This window comes from Mirounga leonina, unplaced genomic scaffold, assembly GCF_011800145.1.
Source record: "Mirounga leonina isolate KUSES-001 unplaced genomic scaffold, KU_Mleo_1.0 Mir_447, whole genome shotgun sequence".
NCBI classification, from domain to species: Eukaryota; Metazoa; Chordata; class Mammalia; order Carnivora; family Phocidae; genus Mirounga; species Mirounga leonina.
Window position 1 is genome coordinate 2,328,832 of NW_023270757.1, and position 21,784 is coordinate 2,350,615.

Below are 21,784 nucleotides of genomic sequence, written 5' to 3' on the forward strand. Positions count from 1 at the left end.
GCTGGCTTACAGTGCCTTTTGGCAGAGCAGAGGGGAGCGAGCTGGCCCAGGTCCACCAGGCCTTCACGGGTGGAGCGCTGCTCACCTGGCCAGCACCGTAGGCCCTGCTGAGTGGTCTAATCTTCCCTGCCTGTGAGTCACTGCGCAGCCTGTAAATATAGGGTGGAAGGTTCTTCTGGGGTGGAGAAAACATAAACGAGGCAGTTTGTTCAGCATCTGCTATAGATTGTGGTGAGGTGCATGCATATGTTGGGTTGGGCTTTATTGATATAAATCATTTTGTCATGAGGCATCATCAGTGCTAAGGTAAATGAATCAATTGCATTTTGTCATTATGGATAATCATCAGGTTGCGTATTATATAATTTACCTACTCCTCTGTCTTGAACAGAGCACTTTTCATTGAAATATCTATTTGCAGATCTGGGGGTGACTTATGGCTCTTAATTCACTTCAGTTTGTTCTTTCAGAGCTTCTCATTATTCCAGTGATTGAGGCCCCAGAGGTCCCTGATGATGCCCTCATACTGATCCAGGCAGATTGTTCAGGGAGAGGGCATGAGTGGGAATGGAGGAAGGATCCCCTCCCCCTAAGCCTGCTATATAGCAGTTACTGTACAAAAGCAAGCTATCTCCTTTTTCTGTGCCTAGCAGAAATTCCTAGATTCCTAGATAATGAGCATTGATTCAATTACATGACATAAATAATTAGAAAGAGCTGAGCTCTTCCAAGATTTCTTAAAGTGTTCTATAAAAGTGACTTTTTAAATGTAACTTCCCCCCTCCCAAATATCCCACCATGACTTCAGAGATTTACAAAAGAATTATGCCTCTATCCTCTGGTTTTCATCTTCCAAATTCTTTAATTTGTCATCGTATAGCAGAAGCTACCAACACATGAAAGAAAAAAAAAAAAATCTCACCTGAATGTACTATATCAATGTCTAACTTACCTCATCCTTCATTCTCTCTGCCAGAGTCTTTTCCCCCCACAGATTCACATTTTTCACTGCCAGCAGGGGTGTTAGCATGTAGAGTTCCCCAAGCTGGTACCTCCAACGTTTCTTGTGTTTAAAAGTCCCTAGTCTTTCTTGCTACCACCTCTTCTTCCCTAGAGCCTAGTCCTTTGGGCAAACTGCCTTTTCCTGACTTCTGGGAATAGGTCCTTAATGTCCACTGTCTTTTTTCTTGACCTACAAGTCCATTTAAAGCCACAGACCCTGACAAAGTCAATTGTTTTTTCCCAGCTAGTCAACAAATAGAACAAAACCGCATTCAGTAAAAGAATTCATTCTTAGTTCCCAAGCCAGGGGAGACATGTGCAATGATACTCAATCAAAGATCTATTGAACAATTCTGGATAATGGCAAAATTTGGAGACAGTCTACTGAGCAAGGTCAAATTATTCTAAAAGTGTATGTCTTTGAGTACAAGAATTGCCTTATTTCTATCTTTTTCTGATGCAGCACCCATAGCGGTGATTGTCATAGAGGACAGTGTTTTGTAAAATGATCTGGGTCGTTGTGTGACTGAGTGGTTGTCTTAGGCATCACTAGACACTTGCCATCTACCCTAGCAAGACCCAGTCAGGCAGACATCTGAGGTACCTTGTCTTGACATCTAATTGCTTTAAATGTCCCACCATGGAAATAATCCGCAGGGTTGTGGGACAGTCCAGAGGAATGAGTAAGTGCTTAGGCAATGAAATTGGACCCTGGGCTTGAATCTTGGCTCTCCTATTTTAGAGCCGTGTGACTCTGAGCAAGTCACATGATCTGTCTCAGCTTCAGTTATCTTATTCATAACATAAGGATAAACCACGCCTTGCTATGAGGTTGTTATCAGGATAAAATGAGATGATCATGCAAAGTTCCCAGCACATACTGTATAGTAAGCACACATTTATTGTGTTAGTATAGAGAGATTAAGACATAAGTCAATAAATGGCTTTATATAATCACTGTCTGATATTAATTCTGAAAGAAGCTGTAATCAGCACCAATCAAAGGGGTCATTTTGTAAATGAAGACAGCATGGTTGCATGGTGGTAGGGAGTGAATCTGTTTAGATTTACACACTCTCCCTGCTATATCCCATCAGGCGCATCACATTACGTGTCAGGCAAGGCTTGGGTGCAGTCTGTCCTCATGTTGGGCAGCATGTCTAGGTTTGTAAATGGAGTCTATTTTGATCCAAGTGTACTTCGCTCCTGCTGCACCACAAAAGAAAGGTTTCCTCCTTGGGGTTGCAATGGGTTACCTGACTTGTTCTACCTAAACTAATACACAAAGCAGGAACATGTTCAGATTCATCTTCATTTTGGTGGTGGCCTTATTCCTAGCTGCTGAGGGGAGCCAGCACAAAACCAGAAGAGATTAATTAGCCCATAAACCCCCAAACTGCCCCATCTCTGTAGTGTCTTACATTTGGTTGCGGAGAGCTGGGATTTATACTGCCCTCGGACCAGCCGGCAGGTGGACCCATCCCCGTTGCAGACTCCACAGTTATCCTCCTTGATGGTGCTTCCCAGCTGGTGATCACAGCCGACAATCTAACAGGAAAGAAAGGTGTGTAATTCAACCAGGTGCCTATTGCAGGGATCCATCGTGAGGCCCATCACCACTCAATGACTCTCCCTTCATTTTTGAGGAAGCATAAAGCATGCTTCCCATAGAGGGGAATGAATTCAGCTGGAATTTCAATCAGGCTAAGGAAGAAACAAAAACAGCATAGACAAAGATGTTTTTAGAGTTCAAATATATAAACAGAGAGAAGGTTGGGGGGAGAGAGGGAGAAAGAGAGAGAGAGAGGATGGAGGCAGGCAAAGGAGAAGGTAAGGGAGAGAGGGAGAACCTAACCTATTGATATTATAGAGACTTAATTAAAAAATCATTCCCAGTGTCAATAATTATGATTCACTACAATTACAAAAATACAATCATGAAAGGAAAAATTTCATGGAAAAACCCATGAAAGTGGATTATTTTCATGTTCCATATTGTTCCTTTGATATAAGCTGTGTAGGGTAAGGGTTTGGTATGTTAGGTCCATTGATGTATTCCAAGCAACTAGTATTGTGCTTGGCAAACTGTAAGCGCTCAACAGAAATTTGCTCAATGATAATGGCAGGCGAGAATTCTACCACTGAACCACCAAGGCTGCTGAATGATAATGAAAATGGTTCCTTTTCTAGCTAGCACTTCAACTAAGAAAAGAGAAACAATCACAGAATGAGCTAACAAAAGCAAGATTATTGTATGTATGCATGGTGGGGGAGGATGGATGTTTGGGAGGGCAGCAGAGATAACTAATACTGAGGCCCTCTTAGCCTGCCTATGTCCTACCAGGCCCAATACAGATATCTCATTAATTCTGAGAATGATCATGTAAGATATCTCCATTTTATAGCTGAGGCCATGAATCTGGCCAAGGTCACTTTGCTAATAAGTAGCTGAGTTATAAGTACATCTAACAAAACATTTATGCTTGGTCCAAATCAGGCTTAACAAAATCATAAGCACTTATCACGTATGCGGGCAAACTCATTTGTACTTTTACTCTTTCTTTTTCTTACTTACTTTTAACTTTTTCAAGTTAAAAAAAATTCAAATCCAAACTGTATCAAGTTGTACTTCTACAGTTCTAGTTAGATCTAGTATCAACAGACCTATTCTACTTCCAAATGACTTCCACTATTGTCTTTGATAAAAATAAAATGAGAACTGTAGTGGTATTTGAAGTGAACTGAAGTGGTATTTCCAGAAAGTCCACACCATTCATTCTGTCTTTCAAAAATCCAGTTATTAATATGACCTTTCTTTGAGGCTTGATTTTCCTTTTTGTACTTTTAATAATTGCAAACACGTGTTTAGGCAAAGGTTTGAAAAATACAATTATTTAGCATTGCATTATATATTTGCTGTATTTTTAAATGTGGTAATGTGTATTTTTTTATACACAGGCATATAGGCATCTTTTAAAATAAATGTCAAAGCAGTAATTCCTTCAACGATTGTACATTTTTTGAAATACAAAGATGTCAAGAAAACATAGTGCCCAGCTCTTAAATGGGGAGCAAGTTGGGCTGGTTCTGTCCTTAGGGGTTCATTGTGGTCAAGCTGCAATTCACCCCAATATGTTCACAGGCTGCAGTGAAGCCAATTTGGAATTCACCCAAGCTTCATCCATGCAAAGCCAACACATGCTGGCTTAAGACTTCATTGATGTGCTTCTATGGAGCTGGAGTAAGATTATTTTCAAAATTTTTATCTGTAGATGAATCCACATAGGAGCTGAGTAATTCCATATTCACTCGTATTCTGAACACAGTGTGAAATGGGCATGCAGAAGTAACTTATTTGCCACCATCACCAAAAAAATCATTTAATCATTTAGCCAACAATGATCAAGATCTGCCATGGGCCAGGCACAGTGCTAGGAGCAAAATCCAAAGGTGAGTTTAAGTACATAAGGGCCTACCCTCATGCGACTTAGAGTCTAGTAGTGGAGGCACATATTATTCAAATCATCACACACAATAAATGTAAAATGGTGATCATGATACAAACTATAAAACACAGATACATGATACTCTGAGAACAGAAAATATGGAGAATTTGATCTGGTTAGTGAGGCCAGAGAAGACTTTCCTGAAGAAGACTCTTTTGAGCTGAGATATGAATGAGGTTCCAGAGTTAACCAGACAAAAGGGAGGTGTTGCCGTGAGTTGTACTACACATTTTAGTCATGTGCAGATACCAGCTACTTAGAAAGTAACCCAAAACCAAAGTTGGCAAAAAACAAAAATGAAAACAATGTCAGAAGACTAAATCATATGATTGCTTTAGTAGGGTCAAATCCTTTGAAAAAAACAAACAAACATGGCAGTCCTAATTTCGGCAGTATTCAAAGAACCATTGACTCAGCTGTTGTTCTTTGGGGTTGGAAAGAGATGACCTTAATCTTACGAGATACTCAGCACTATGGAAGGATGATAGGCAGGGGGCATGGAAATTTACACTCACAGGTGTCTCAAATATAACTATGGTTTATTCCTTAAAGAGATTTCAGGTTTCTCAAAGGATTTAACTTTCTCTGGAAAATTCTTAATGGTCTCTGATGTCTCTAATGAAGCCAAATAGGAGATTACCATGAAAAAAATCTCTCTAATCCTAAAGATTTCTTACGGCTCCAAAGCCATTTTATGAAAAGAACAATCCCAACTTCACAGATCCAAAGTAACAATCTATTAGGAATAGAAAGTGACATACTTTAAGGCTAACTTGACCAGACCACCAACTTAGTGCCCTTGATGTAAGTTTATGGATCTGAGGATATGAATCAAGTGAGTTCTAACTGGGCATATGTTTAACTTCAGAATTAAAAAGACAAATATCTCCCTGACACACTTTTTCCCTCATTGTATCAATTCCTTTTTAAGGTGCCAAAATATTCTAACTCAATTATTTTTAAAACAGGGAATACTTTATCATCAGATAAAATGTTCTTATTTTGGTCCAAGCGGAAAACTGTTTGCAGTTATATCAAGAAAATCATTATTGACATATCTCAGTCTGTCTCGATCTATTGATGTGGAATAATAGATTAATTAAAAATTAGTTCAACTGTTATTTTGAGAGCTATTATTAATAACAAAGAAAAAACAGAAATACAGAAATGGGTTTATTTGGCAGTAATAATGACAGATCGCTCTGTGCTTTGCATATACTACTATTTCTGACTAAAGTGCCCTTCCCCAGTTCTTTACCTAGCAAACTCCTATACATCCTTCAAATCCCAAATTGTCTCCTCCTCAAACAAGCCTTTTCTAGATTCCAGAGTTAATGGCTTTATTACTCTATGTTTCCTCAGCCATTTGTTCATAACTCCATGTGGCAGAGATTATTGGTCGCCACCCAACATCCATCTTCCCTATTTTTCTCAATAACAGAACTCCAATTTTATTTGGGGTGGCAATATGTCCTATTAAACGAATACATTTTTTCATTGGCTTTTGGACCAACTTGTAATTAGTGAATAAAAGTGGAAGGGTTGTGTGGGACTTCTAGGAAGACTACTTAAAAGAAGCTGACTTAGATGACCCCACCTGCCCTCTACTCTCTTTCCTTTCTGTTGGCTCCAGGTACTATTTTGAAAAATGAGACAATCCTGAGAATGAAAGCCTTGCAGTAAGGAGGGCGGAACAGAAAGAAAGAGCCTGGTTCTTTCACCTCACTTAGACCGATCACATCTTGAATTCTTTTTTTTTTTTTTTTTTGTGAGAGAGTAAATCCTTTATGTGCTTAAGCCATTATTACTTTGGGGTTTCTTTTATATACACCCAATTTAAGTAGTTGTATAACTTATAATGAGTTTAATCTATTGATACGTCTGTTCCTATACCAGATCTTGGGTTATTTGAGAGCCCATGTTTCATTAACCTTTGTATTTCTGCTGTTTGGCACAGTGTTTGACATCTGACATGCACAGTGAATGCTGGTGAACCAGTGAAACACACAGCAAACATAATGGTTTGTTAATGAAGTCATTGTAGGTGACAGGTAAGCAGCCTTAGACTGCAGTCACTGATGACACACATGTAGACAAAAATGTGCATATATGTGCATATGTGTGCTTATTTATTTCTGTGTACACAGAGGAACAGACATATAAATGACAACTACAGGTCAAACCCAAACCTCTGTCCTGATGTACGAACAAGAATTACAGTAAAGGGCTAGTATTTTTAAGAAACTATTTCCCAAGTGCACCTATGCTCATTATTAGTGAAATGTCATGGAAGGCAATGTTCAGGTCACTAAGTTCCCAGACCCACCCCATTCTGGACAAAATATTAAAGTGAGATAATGACCACTCATAACTTTGGCAACTACATGGAATTTTTTTGTAAAGGGTGGAAAACTAGCTCAGTATTTTGACCTAATGTATTTTATTTGTATTCTGCTATTAGGTGTCAACTTGATACAGTGGTCTAACCTCCTCTGTATCCACAGTGTTGCATTTTTTTTTAATAGAACTTTTATCTCAGGTGACATAAAAAGTGAAAAGCTCCAAGATGTTTTTGTTGTTTAAACACCATTAGTGGGTCATCAACTTTGCTTTGCTATCTTGATTGTAGGCTTTTTTGCATATATATATACATATGTATATACATATGTATAAACACAGACATTCAGTCCTTCATCCTATTTTTGAGTAGAACATACAGATTTAACACTGCTGCTTTTTCTTTATTCTCCTTCAGGATTTACTAAAGGGAAGGAGGGGGGACCCCTCCCTATACAAAAACTAGGATGATAATATCCATTTATCCATTTATAACCATTATAATTGACTTACAGCATGTCATGTGGATTTTAGGCATCAGGACTATTCTGTGTGCTGATAGCAGTCTCTCCCTTAGTTTTACAGAGCTGATAGCAAGTGAAGGCAGACCACGAGACTGAAATTCTCTAGACACTGAAATACGTATAATAAAATGTCTTCACTAGGAGCCACAGGAAAAAGAAAGATTATCATCTGAATAATTTGGAGAATGTAAATAAACACAACCCATAAGCCGATACCATGTCCCAAACTGATGTGCTTAGATGGGTTCACACTGGCCACATTTCAAATGGTTTCCCATAAGGACCTCAACTTCTAGCATCAAATACTGAGCCAGTGATGTCAAGCTTTTCTTGGTCCAACACCATGAGGTAAGAAACTCTAAATCCCTTTATTCTCAGCAAGGGGAAAGACAAATATGGAAAACCAAATGCTGCAAATCTGATCACAGCTGCTCTTATTTATAATTATTTAATTCAGATAGAACTTTATGGGGAAGAGTGTGCTCTTCTATACATTATAACTCATTTACTATTTATGTTAATAGGGAAGATAATGTATCCTTAACTTTATCTTCAAAAGATTTAGATATTGATTGATTTGTTTATGCTTTACCTTTTTCAAAAATATTTATAGCATATACATATAATACAAGACAATAAAATAAAAACAAGCCCAAATGGGAATATGGGGCAAAGAGGAAAATAAGTAAAAAAGAGGAGTTAAAGCCAGAAAGGGGAGAATTATGCAGAATACATACTGTGAAGTCCTACACATTTGCTAAATGGGGGTTACATATCTAGATATGAACCTCTTAGAAGAGAGGAAAACATGAGCAATTATAAGAATTACAGCATTCACTGGATCTTTTAGAAAATGTATAGGATAATGTGTTCCTTGTAGGAGACACTCAATAAATATTTATGTAATGAATGAATGACAAACTGGCTCAGGAGAATCATAATTACTCAAAGTACTGAAATCCTAGATATACACCTGCTGTGAGTTTTCTGAAAAAGACAATGCCATGTAACAGTGTCCCAATAACAACTCAGCAAATAAATACAAGACGTTTCAAAGAACTGGCTTTTCAGTAATCTCTGATGAACCCTAATAGTCAGGGAACATTTGGTAAAAGCAAATTTTAGGGAGCCAAAACAAATTATCCAGGTACAGAGCATTGTGATGGTCAGACAATCTATGAACAGACTTTATAACACTTGGGGCAAGGTTAGCAAAAATGTGCACATGTGCATCTATTTGTCCTGCCAGGACCCACGACAGACATTACTAATCAACTGGAGCATTCTTTGCCACTGAGATTTTATGTGGTTCCACATCTTCTATGACAGTGTACTCTAGAAGCCAAATTCAATAGACTATGGCTGTCTTTGGAGGAGACTACACCAATTTACTATTCCAGAGTCAGAGAAGTGAGCTGGTTGACCATCTTTTGGATGATTCACCACAAATATCTCTCTTAAAAATAGCATCTTTGAGTAGATGAACCATGAGAGACGATGGACTCTGAAAAACAAACTGAGAGTTCTAGAGGGGAGGGAGGTGGGAGGATGGGTTAGCCTGGTGATGGGTATTGAGGAGGGCACATTCTGCATGGAGCACTGGGTGTTATGCACAAACAATGAATCATGGAACACTACATCTAAAACTAATGATGTAATGTATGGGGATTAACATAAGAATAAAAAAATTAAAAAAAAATAGCATCTTTGAGCAGTGTGACGAAGAGGTGAGAATGACCCCTGGATTGACAAGAGCCCGCGTGCGGCCGCATCTCCACATCCAGGGCCTATATCCTGCTGCCATGGCCACCATGCCCAAGAGAAAGGCTGAAGGGGATGGATGCTAAAGGAGATCAAGCCAAGGTGAAGGATGAGCCACAGAGAAGATCTGCAAGCTTATCTGCTAACCCTGCTCCTCCAAAGCCAGAGCCCAAGTCTAAAAAGGCCCCTGCAGAGAAGGAAGAGAAGGTACCCAAAGGGAAAAGGGGGAAAGCTGATGCTGGCAAGGATGGGAATAACTGCGGAAAATGGAGTTTCCAAATGGGACCAGGCACAGAAGGTGAAGGGGCTGGAGATGCCAAGTGAAGTGTATACATTTTGGATAACTGGGTACTCCTGGTGACTATACAGTTTGAAATATAATTTTTTATCATACCTTTTAAATACCTTTCCCTTCTAGTTTTGAGCAACTTCCTCTTGGTTCCCAGGAGGAGGAGGGATTCCTTGATGTTGACACACTTAGTCACCTTGGCACAGATGCCTCTTGGTGTGGAAAACCTAAAATTCTTTTTTTTTTTTTGTCTTCTTCTCCCTCTCTGCCTTTACCATAGCCTTGACCCCCTTAAACCCAGAGATCTATTGGAAACTGACACCAAGAAATGGTTCCCAGTATGTCAGGCGATCTGGACTTTACAGTGTCTCCATGGAGACAGCATCCCCCAAAGAATTTCTTTTTTAGCTTAATAATTCAGGTTGATAATTCTGACATTTTCATTTCATTTCAGGGTCAGCTTATGAGAAGTTGTTAAACAGGGGCACCTGGGTGGCTCAGTCATTAAGCGTCTGCCTTCGGCTCAGGTCATGATCCCAGGGTCCTGGGATTGAGCCCCACATCAGGCTCCCTGCTCGGCGGGAAGCCTGCTTCTCCCTCTCCCACTCCCCCTGCTCGTGTTCCCTCTCTTGCTGTGTCTCTCTCTGTCAAATAAATAAAATCTTAAAAAAAAAAAAAAAGAAGTTGTTAAACAATATGCTACATGTGAAATGTCAACCCTCACACTAAACTTTCCCTGTTCAGAGCTTCCAATGAAGAATTCATTGGGTTTTATAGTGGCTTTCTGACTTTGGTAGTCCATTGAAGAAGGGAGTGTGAAAATTCTTGTATGCTGTTAATGACTGCCCATGTCCTGCCTGAAATACCATGATTGTTTATGAAAAGTATCTTTAGTAAAGCTGGATACTGTTTGGCTTGGAAAAAAATGAACATTTTCTTAAGATTTGAATGATTTCAAGTACAAATTATAACACTGAAATTCAAAGAAAATAAACAACATCCCCCAAGGTAACACAGATGGAAACTAATAAAATCAAAACTGCAACTTGAGATTTTGGACTACAGGTTACAGTAGGATGTCTGTGAACCAAGATAAGACACACTAAATAATATTTATTATGGCAATGGTGAATGGTGATAACAAGGTTGATTATTCTTATGAAGATCACAGCTACCAGGGCAGGACTTAACTTATGCATGGGGATGAATAGGTAGCTTCATCTGTCCCATGTGACTTGGGAACACACACAGGAAGCAAATGGGAAGGTACAACCCCCTTCAATAGTCGTGCTTCACACCTCTCCAATATGAGAAAACAAAATCCCTGGCCATTCACAAAGGTGCTAATAGTAGTCCATGAGCTATGTTTAGTATTTTCAAAGCCTAATGGAAATATATTTACCTCTATAAAACCATATAAGGTACCCCAAGCCCCAACCATCTCATTATACAAATAAGCTGAATCCTGATTTTTATTGCCTTTATTTTTTACTTATACTCAGGTCTTTAAGTCATAAAATGGGGAAACAAATTATTACTTAATACATGCAGTGTTTTGAGTAGATGGAAACTTCCAAAACACAAGGCCCATAGGAAAAAAATAATAAAGAACACCTTTGTGTTACAAAGTTGGGAACCACTGGTTTAGTCCTTCGTTTGTTGTTCAAATACCCTTGGGAGGAGTAACACATGAAGTTGTTGATTATACTTAAATTAAACCGAACCAACTAAGCATAAGGCATTATGCTGGTTCTTATGGTGCTGTAGGGAATACACATAAGTAGTAGGCATGGTCCCAATCTAGGGTGAATGGGTTTAATCAGATAATTTCCTCAAAATAGGTGAGAACAAAAGAGGAGTAAGATCTCTAAGACTGAAGGTCATAGGGATATGGAGGTAGAGAAAGAAGGGAAAGCCACCTAGAGAAGAGAGAGTAAACTAGTGTTTGCTGAACACTTGCTATATATATCTTCTCACTTAATTCTTTTTTTTTAATTGAGATATAATTGATATATAACATTAGTTTCAGGTACAAAATGTAATGATTCAATATTTACATATACTGTAAAATGATCACAATAAATCTAGTTATCATTTAATTCTCCTAATATCCCTGATATTATCCTCATAATATCCCTGGTTAACTATTTTACAAAATAGACAATTTTTTTTTTTACAAAAATAAAATGGAGACTCAGAAGGGTTCAACAACTTGTCCAAGATCACATTTTTGTAAATTGGTGTTGCCAGAGTTGAAATCCAAGCTGAGTAGCACTATGTCATCAAGGAGTGATTCCTCTATTCCATGATGTATTGTGTTCCTCTTGGGGGTTAGAAGGGCAATGAAGAGACAGGAAGAATGAGAATGAACATGTTTCTGTCAGCCACAGCTTGTTGCCGAAAGCAACATCAGCCTACAGATCTAAGTACTAAGATCGAGCATCAAGAAAAAAGTGGGATCTTTGCATTCAGTAGGTTTGAAAATATATTTTCAATGGGCATGATTTCTTTTTTTGAGGGAGCAATTGAATTGGTTTAAAAAAATTAGTTGCTTTTTTTCAACAGCCACACACATGCCACAGGGAAATATTGGTAAATACCCACGGGCTATTAGGCCAAATGGAATGGTGTAGCTCTCCTATGCTCTAAAACACCACAATGTGAAAAAAAATATGTGAAGGTATTAATTCCCTTTCTTCCAGGCAAAGAGTTTCCAAAGGGATCATCCCAATAGATGGCAGTTTCTCCTCTGGGTTTACCAATCACTGATAGGATGACCCAATTTCCTCTTGGATTCACCAGTCCTTACAATGGCCCACAAGCTCCTTTATCACCTGAGTTACCTCTGTGACTTCCTCTCCCTCTGGCTAACTCTCCTTGCGGTTCTGCAAACATAGCAAGCACTTTCTTGTCTTAGGGCAGCACTGGTTATTGCCTCTGACTGGAACATTCTTCTGTAGACACCTCTCAAGCCTCCTTTAAGCCTTTGCTGGAAACGTTCATCTTTTCAAGAAGCCCTACTTTGACCAGACCATTTAAAGTGGCATCCCAGGGGCGCCTGGGTGGCTCAGTCGTTAAATGTCTGCCTTCAGCTCAGGTCATGATCCCAGGGTCCTGGGATCGAGCCCCGCATTGGGCTCCCTGCTCGGCGGGAAACCTGCTTCTCCCTCTCCCACTCCCCCTGCTTGTGTTCCCTCTCTTGCTGTGTCTCTCTGTGTCAAATAAATTAAAAAAAAAAAAAGTGGCATCCCAGACCCAAGTTCTATGCTATTCTATTTTTTTTAATTCTATGGCACTCTTTTTATAATTTATTATTAAGCTTATTGTTTATTTTCTATTTCCTACTAGAATATACCACCACAAGTTCCTAGTGTCCAATAATATAACAAACAACTAATAAAAATTTGTTGAATGAATGAATGAATGAATGAATGAATTCTGTATATACACAAGGCCATAGGGAAGAGGGATATATTATGGTTTCAAAAAATTTTCCTCCTTATTCCACCCTAGAACATAACAACAGCTTCTACCACTTAAACTCTCTGCTACTAGTTCCAAAGACCAAAAAAGAGCTCTCTGTTTAAAAAAAAAAAAAAAATCTCTATGGCTACATCATTTTATAGCACTATAATATCCACTTTAATTTCTACTTGTCACTTTGCCTGCTATGTCTCTAGTCCTTTATCCACTACTTCAAAATTGCCTTGGGGTATAAATGTTTATTATTTTCGAATGAGTCTCCCTCTTACCTCTTTTCCACTAGGCACAGTGCTCTAGGCTCCACATCCTAGCTGTGACACCAACTATGACCTGGAAGCTCACTTTGTACTTGATCTCCTGAGCACCTGATTTTTTTTGGCTCTTCCTAAGAGACTCTACCTTGGACAGTCCGAGGCCTGACTCTTCCTATTACTCATCGTGAGCTCTAGCCCTTTGGCTGGTCATTTGGCTGGATCAGAACCATAGGCCTTCTCCACCTCCAACCTACTCATCCTCACCCTCATCAAAGAGTAGGGAGTTCAACCACCTCTGTGGTTAAAATCTAAAGGAGGACCCATTGCAATGAAATGTAACCAAGTGCTGTTTTTTAAGGGTCCTATTTCTATTTTCTTTACTATTTGAGCTAGAGGTATTCTCCTGTGCTTCTTATTAGCCTGCTTATCCTGCAGTTCTAGAGATGTTGGGCAATTGCCACTGGTTCTGTGGTGTTTATCTCTTCACATTATTAAGTAAATAGAAGAAAAAGGTATGTCCACGCTAGGGGTTCGAGACAGCTAATAGAAAGAGCGGTGAATTTATTAGATTGCAAATATTTTTAAGAGTTTTCCAGCACTGGGCGCCTGGGTGGCTCAGATGGTTAAGCGTCTGCCTTCGGCTCAGGTCATGATCCCAGGGTCCTGGGATCGAGTCCCGCATCGGGCTCCCTGCTCCTTGGGAGCCTGCTTCTCCCTCTGTTTCTCTCTCTCTCTCTCTCTCTCCGTCTATCATGAATAAATAAATAAAATCTTTAAAAAAAAAAAAAAGAGTTTTCCAGCACTGCCTTTCTTGAGATCAAGAATTTAATCTACCCAATGGCTGGATAAACACACCCTGAAAGGGAAAAAGAGAATGGCTAAATCTTATTTCCAACATTTATTAAATTTCTTAGGTGCTCCCGATCTCATTTGTTTTGCTCCTTTCTTATTTATTTCAGGGTCTGGGCCAAATGCTTGTGTAAATTTATTCCTAAAAACATCTGGACTTTTTTTTCTTTGCATACCATTTTTAGTTAAATTTATTTGTCTAGTAGTCTTCAGCAGAAATTCTAAGAATTATCCTAGTATAGACATTTGCATGTACAGATACTAGAATTCATTCTCGGCACATGGTCAGTGGACTTTTCTTTAACAGGCTGTCTTCTTCCCTCCCCTGCTTCCAAAATTAGGGTGTCTGGAGAATGTGAAACAAAATTATACAAAGGCATGACCTCCGGCCTTGCTTCTGTCTCTTAGACTGTGAAGTACCCAAGAGGGAAAGTGTTGAATTTGGCCTCACTTCACATGGCATTAACTGTAATTCTTTGTGAATTGTGGTGACATCATGGTATACTTTGACATCACTGCTCAGACTCCCTTCTGCTGCTGGGCATACAATACATAGTTTTTGTTCAAACACAAGAGTCCTTTGTCGAGAAGAAAAGATAGCAGCTGGTCTTCTGCCCTGGTACAAATGTGGATCTTACTGGAATGTGTCTGTGAGGTAGGTCACCACAAAGTAACCATTCTGCTAGATGGTTAGAATTCACTCATACACATCTCTGGGAAATTCTGTGAAATTTTACATCTAAAGTGTTCAAAATTTCAGATGTGGCCATAATTCAACAAAATTCTGCATACAATAAAGCTCTCATTTACATGTTTGGATATGTTATCTGAAGTCAATATTCCCAAAGCAGTAGTATGCTGTTTGTATGGGTGTGTTAAGAATAGAGGTGAAGAGAAGGGAAAGGTAAAGAGAGACTTATTTTTCTCCCCAAATATTTTCTTTTTTTTTTTTTTTTAAGATTTTATTTATTTATTCGACAGAGAGAGTGAGAGAGTACAAGCAGGGAGGAGTAGTAGAGGGAGAGAGAGAAGCAGGCCTCCCGCTGAGCAGGGAGCCTGATGCGGGGCTCGATCCCAGGACCCTGAGATCATGACCTGAGCCGAAGGCAGACGCTTAACCACCTGAGCCACCCAGGCGCCCCTCCCCAAATATTTTCTCTTCCATTGTAACTTTCCAAGCATCTCAGATCCCCAGCCAGAAGGGCCTCCACCATTCCTTGGTTCTCAAATCAATTCCTGGTTACTTCCCAAAATATATTACATTATACTAATTTGAAGCTTCTGGATGGTGCTATTAGTGTTCTGATTCAAAGTCAGTCAAAAATGTCCTCAATTGATATATTTATTTCCTTTCCTTTTCCTGGGTTCTTCATTGCCATTTCTGTCCTAGAGGAAAGCCTGATAAAATTGATCAAAACAGACTTTATATAAAAACATCATCTGTTAACTACCTCTAAACTTCTGTCTCATATGACTATAATACTTGTACAAGGTAGAAAATTTTCAGATCAGCTTGAGAAACTAAAGGTTGTGAATCTAAGCTTATTCCCAGAGGAACAAGTCATATCACAAAGTATTTGGATGGGATAATAAACTTCTTTTACTGAAGGAAAAAAAAAATGAATGTTTTACTCTCAATGGAACAAGAGAGCTATGACATGATGCTCAGTTCTGCCACGAAGCTTACAGTTGTTTTCTCCTCTAGAAATTTTACACTGAAGACCAACAGGACCATAGTGCCTCATCTCAGCCTTTTATCTCTGGCCATTTCTTACCCTGGAACGTCCTTACTTCTTCTACATGTTGTGTAGCCCTAAGCCATGAGAGAGGCAGCATGATATCACAGGGGGAATGAACGACTCAACCTGGATGTGATGATTTATTACTTTTGCTTGAGTATATTGCACACCTTCAGTAGGAGATTCAGTTCTCTCATGACTTATAAGAGAATAATCAGATCTACTTTATATACTTGTTGTAAAGATTTCACATGATGGCTCACATAGAAAGATCTACTACAGGGCCTACCACGTCACTACCCTGGAATTTCTGGGACAGTTCTATTCTCAAATCTTCTATTTTATAGTCCCTGTAGTTATTGGGCCACGTGTGCTGATTTCCTTTGGGGGCATGTGGTCATTGTGCAAACGGGAGGTATTTGCTCCTATATGTGAAAATGTGTCCAAAGTTGGAAAGGGTGACTTTGTGATCTGAGCACGTGTAGCCTGGTTGTCCCACAGCTCTCTCTAGGTACAGAGTCAAGTTTGTAAAAGCTCTGGTCCATTTTAGTTCCTCTGGATTTGACAACAACAAATATAAAGTAAGATCACGACCCCAATCCTGCGGAAGAAATAGACTCTCCTTTAGAAGGCAGACCAGATGGAGCTTCACTGAATTTTATTTATTTCTTTTTTAACTTCCCTCTACCTTGTGAAAGTAGTCAATGAAATAGCAGTGAGCTTGGGGAATGAGAACTGGGACTTCTTAAGGATTCTGTTAGAAATGTAAAAAGCCCCTCTGGAATTGTTATGGAGTAGCAAGTCGTGTCCTCTGCAGCCCACTCAAATGAGAGGAGAATGCTTAGGATTCTTAAAATATCCTTCCTTAGCTCTCCACTTCTAGACCACTAACTGGTTAATTCAGGGCCACTTTCAAATATGGGTAAGGGAGGTACAATCACTAAATGTATTTGTCAACACAAAAGAGATTTCTCAAGTTCAGTCTTCTAAAACCTGAAGTCTGGGGAAAAATATATTTTCAGGGGGTAGAGAGTTTGGGGTCCTGTTTGCTCCATGGGAGTCTGCACCCATATGAATGTGTTAATATGACAGCTGAATGTAATGAAAGAAAGTGAGTACTCAGCAAATTCAATTGGTATAAGAAATATTCAAAATCTACTTTTAATGGGGAACAAACCTTGAATATGAATGTGCAAGCCAAAACAAATCAGTTAACTTTTTTTTTTAAAGGAAAAGTAGCCTGCTTGAAACTGGGAATTTAAAGTGTTTCTTAATCAGAATTAGCAATAAACCAATAAAATTGCAGTCATAAAGTCCTAAGAGAAGCACGGACTTGCTGATTTTTAATGGGCCCCAGATTTCCTGAGTCTAATGGAAGGTTAGCTGCTGGATGTGGTGACTGGATTGGGTGGGAAGAAGACTGATGGTTAAGTGCTTGGCTACCCTTTCAAACTCTATCAAGGCTTGTGAGTTCATGATAACCAGTTGTACTTTGCTGAGTCATTACAGTACTGACTGTGGCAAAAACAAACTGCCCCTTCTTTCATTTTAGACAAAAACAAATTCACTCAAAGACTCCGAGATAAAAAGAAATGACTGCATACATTTTTCCCATTGAGAAAGATTAAGAAAATTCCACTAGCCACCCACTGGCATTCACAAAAATGAACTCTTATTCTTTCCTATAATAGTCTTAGTTTAAAATCAGCTGAAACTATAAATTTCAAATCTGACAGAATTCAACACTCAGCATACGTCTAATTCAAGAAACTTAAATTCACATTTAAATTTAGAAATCTTTTAAAATCGAAGTTTTTGTGAAAGTTATAATTGGTTTTTAGTCAGTTTTCTAAAATTGCCTAAAAAAAGAGCATAGAAAGCTTACCTATGTGCTATCTTCTAACTTCTGTAAAGATACCCAATTACCTGTTCAGTGCCCTCACCTTATTACTGCCTGGTCCCCCGTGGGTAAAGAAGAACAGAACTTTTCATGGCTCATGCAACAATCATAATTTGGCTATACTAAACCAAGTAACATTTCTTCTGCATGTATTATTGTATAAGTCATATAAATTTTGGACAATTGGTTTATATTTTTAAAATATGCAGTGTGTCCTTATCAATACATCCATGTGAATCTAAAATGGAAAAGTCCCCAAATTCTGCAAGGCTGGATCTACCAAATACCACATTTGCTAGAAAAACATGATTTTAAGGTTTTCAAGTGCTGTCATGTCAAATGGATTCTTTGCATGGTTTTGACCTCATGCCATTTTCTACATTAAAATTCCACTTTTATTAAACTATTTTTCTGTAGGTGCAGGCATATAGCAAGGAATCACTTACTAAGATATTTATCAAAGAGTAGATGAACACATTTGTTAGTATCAGCATGATAATTTTTATGAGCATGGTGCTGCCGGGAACATGTGGGCATTGAGTTCTCAGGTGATTTGTAACCTCAATTTTTTAAATTCCTTCTAATGAAGGTGTCAAGACCAAGGACACATGGATTTCCTTTGTTGCTTGCCTCATCAAGGTGCGGTCTTCCCAGCTGAGGTCCATGAAGCCTCCTGTTTTTGTGGCTAGTGAATGGCAGTTGCATCAGAGTTGACAGGAAGGTAGAAAATACATCCTGTCAGCCACAATTACTCTTGAAGAGTGGGAAATTATACTAAGAAATTGTAGACTGTGCCAAAGGACACTTCTCACTTAAATCTGATGTCAAGAGGAGACAACAACAAATAACCAGCGAAGGGGGAAAGAATCACGATTCTCGGGAAGTGCCTACTGTGGGCCAGGTAGTGTCAGGTGTTTTGCTGAGTTCATGAAACCTCACACGAACTAACTGCACAGATGACAAGCCTGGGCAACTTCTTTCATCCTTCCCTTCCTTTTCCTGTCTAGAAAATGGCAGACTTGGTGTTCCAACCTCTTTCCGAAACATCATTCCTCTTACACTGGGTCACCTGATCCACCAGAGGACTTTTAAGTCAACAGTGTGTATATTCAGAGTGCAGGGAAGCACCACACATCTGTAGCAGCTGCTTCTACAAGGGCACACTGTTTTAAGACACAGTTGTTCAGCGAAAGTTTGCACCACTCTGCTTCAAAACCTAGCCTACCACGCATCAATGTTCACTCAGTTTGTTTCTTAGCCCCAGCTTAGGGTATTCAAGAGGGGAAGATGCTTCCGAAGGGCAGTCTCTAGGGAGACAAAAACCTCCAAAAAAGATTCCAAGATTTTTTCCACTAGTATGAAAATAAACCCCCTGCAAATTTATTTTCAATGCTTGCCTGTAGCTTGGCTTTGGCACTAAGTCGGCTATTACCTTAAACAGAGGGAAAAACATCTCCAGTAGCAGTTGGCAAGACAAAGGGGAAGGGAGGAGGGAGGAGGGAGGTGGGAGAGAACGGAAAGAAACTGAACTCAGCCCAAACACAGCTCACATCTGGGCGGCCTAACCCAGCAGAGACCTCCCAAGCCCTGCCAGTGGCCAGTGAGCATGACCTCCATGTGAACTTTGCAATTGGACCACGCAGTGTCAGGAAGAAGAAAACCTGGGATGACACACTGCCAATTCTGTAGCCCCCTGGCTTGAACACCCAGTTCACACAAATGGTACCTGCCTCTGCTTCCCCCACTGCGCCTGGGGTCAAAGGCCAACGCGTGAGGCAAGAAGGATGCGTTCTCATCAAAGCACCTTTACACGCAGCCCTGACCCTCTCTGTTAAAGGCAAAATAAAAACATTTGGAAAGCATGTGAACAGAGTGTTTTCATATTAGTTTTTATCGGAGAACCTCACAGAATTCCAAAAAGTGGGAGCATTGGCAGCTTTAGCTCCAGAAATGTTCAAGATTCCTGTCACGGGGAACCGCAAGGACAAAATGAGGACCATGGGAAGCGTTAGTTAGGTGGGAAGTTGGCATCCTGCTTGTGCTTCTGAAAGAGCATTTCTGTTTCTGGGCCTGAACCAAAAGCTGTCTACCCTATTTCTGTAAGAATTTCCTAAAGTGAGGGCAGAATAGAATCATGCATTGCTTTAAAGTGTATATACAGTCAAGGTTACATTCTGGGACCAAGTGCTTACCTGATAGTTCCACGAGTCCCACTTCTTTTGCAATGGGATTAGAACTTTCTTTTAGACATCACTGCTTTCTCAACTACAGTGCTAGCCATTGGGTCTCATTAGATCTTAAGAAAAAGGCTCCATTTTTAAGTGGTCATTTAAACTGCAGACGTGGATTCAGCCTGCCAAATGTGTACATGCTATCATAAATCAACACCCACATACATAGCAGGCTGCAGCTCTCTGAAATACCTCATTGGTATGCAAAGAGGCACAGCTATATTTTTCTTTCTTTCCTGCAGACAGCATCTCACTATTTTCATGGTTATTCTCAGAGCTTGTAAGCAGCAGAGGGAGAAAAGGTAGGGAAGAATACAGGCTCCAGGAATTCCATGCCCAGACTTTTGTAAATTGCCTCTGAGAAGCTGAAGAAATTTCAGGGCCATGATCTCCATCACAATGAGCAAGTCCTTTACTCAGCACCCTTTATGGGTATTGTCCTAGCTGTTGGAGGGTAAACAGCTGAAAAGTCACAGCCATGCTTTAGAAAGCTTTATAAGCTAGAAGTATGGGTAGACGAGGAGTAGGCAGAGCTGGTGAGAATGAACAATGGTACAGCTGCTGTGGAAAGCAGTATGGATATTCCCCAATAAATGGAATATAGAATTACCACGTGATCCAGCACTTCCAGGTCTGGATATACATCTAAAAGACCTGAAAGCTAGGACTTGAACAGATATTTGTAGGTCCATGTTTGTAGCACCATCATTCCCATCCAAGTGCCCATCAGCAGATGAATGGGTAAACAAAATGTGGTATATACTGTTAAATTAATTAAACAAGGAGGCCATTAGACTGAGGTGGCTCTAAATCCATGGCAGCCTACATAAGCAAACCCAAATCTAAGCCTATACATGCCTCAAGGTTACAAAATCAACACAGTAAGGATAATCAATCACTAACAGGCAACTAGGCTTTAAGTTTTAGCCAATCAAATAATTTCCTTTCTTTGTTTCTGCACTTTCTTTAAATAAGTCTCTCCCCTGGCTCCTGTGGGTGAGTGTTCCCATTCATGTCCAATGTGATGCTGTCTGATTCTAATTGATAAATGCCCAAATAAACTCAATATTTTTAAATGCTTCAGTTTATCTTTTTAAACAGTTCATACCACGGGATATTATTCTAGCTATAAAAAGGAAGGAAAATCTGATACATGATATAACAGGGATGAACCCTGAAGATTTTCTGTAAGTGAAATAAAAGACCAATATTACAAATATTGTATAATTCCTGTTATATGAGGTACCCAGAATAGTCAAATTCATAGAGACAGAAAGTGGAAAGATAGTTACCAGGGGCTGAGAGGAGGGGGAATGGGGAGTAACTGTTTAATGGGTATAGAGTTTCAGTTGGAGAACATAAAAGCATTGGGGGGATGGATGGTGGCAACCACTATAGAGCAACGTGTATGTACTTAATACCAGTGAACTTGAACTGTAAACCTAAGAATGGTTAAAGCACTAAATTTCATAATATGTATATTTTACCACAGACACACACACAGACACACACACACACACAGGAGGTAGAAAAGCGACAGCACAAATAATTAATACAGAGATGGAACTGGATGAAGAAATACATGCACCTAAGTAAATAGGTGCTATGATGTTTGCTTGTAGTTGCTGAGAACACAACTCTGTAGTGATGTCATTACTGTAATACCAGTTGGTCCTGTTGGCCTTCTTCTATGTAGACATGGATAAAACCCAAGTGTTTGCACTCTCCGTTCTTCCATCAAGCAAATTTTATATGGACCCTACCATACCACACTGTTCAGTATAGAACAGTATAGGATAGTATAATATAGTGTAGTATAGTATAGCATAGTGTAGCAGAGTAGTATAGTATAGTATAGTACAGTGTAGTGTAGTATAGTATAGCATAGTGTAGTAGAGTGTAGTATAGT

At 39.4% G+C, this 21,784-nt stretch overlaps 1 protein-coding gene across 1 annotated transcript in view; it reads right to left on the minus strand.

Annotated features, from left to right (window-relative positions):
- Nucleotides 1–21,784, minus strand: part of ADAMTSL1 (ADAMTS like 1) — a 396,511-nt gene that overhangs the window by 250,728 nt on the left and 123,999 nt on the right. Inside the window, exon 5 of the mRNA XM_034987936.1 lies at nucleotides 2,424–2,550. Coding sequence (XP_034843827.1) covers nucleotides 2,424–2,550 — 127 coding nt within the window. The remainder of the gene's footprint in view (nucleotides 1–2,423; nucleotides 2,551–21,784) is intronic.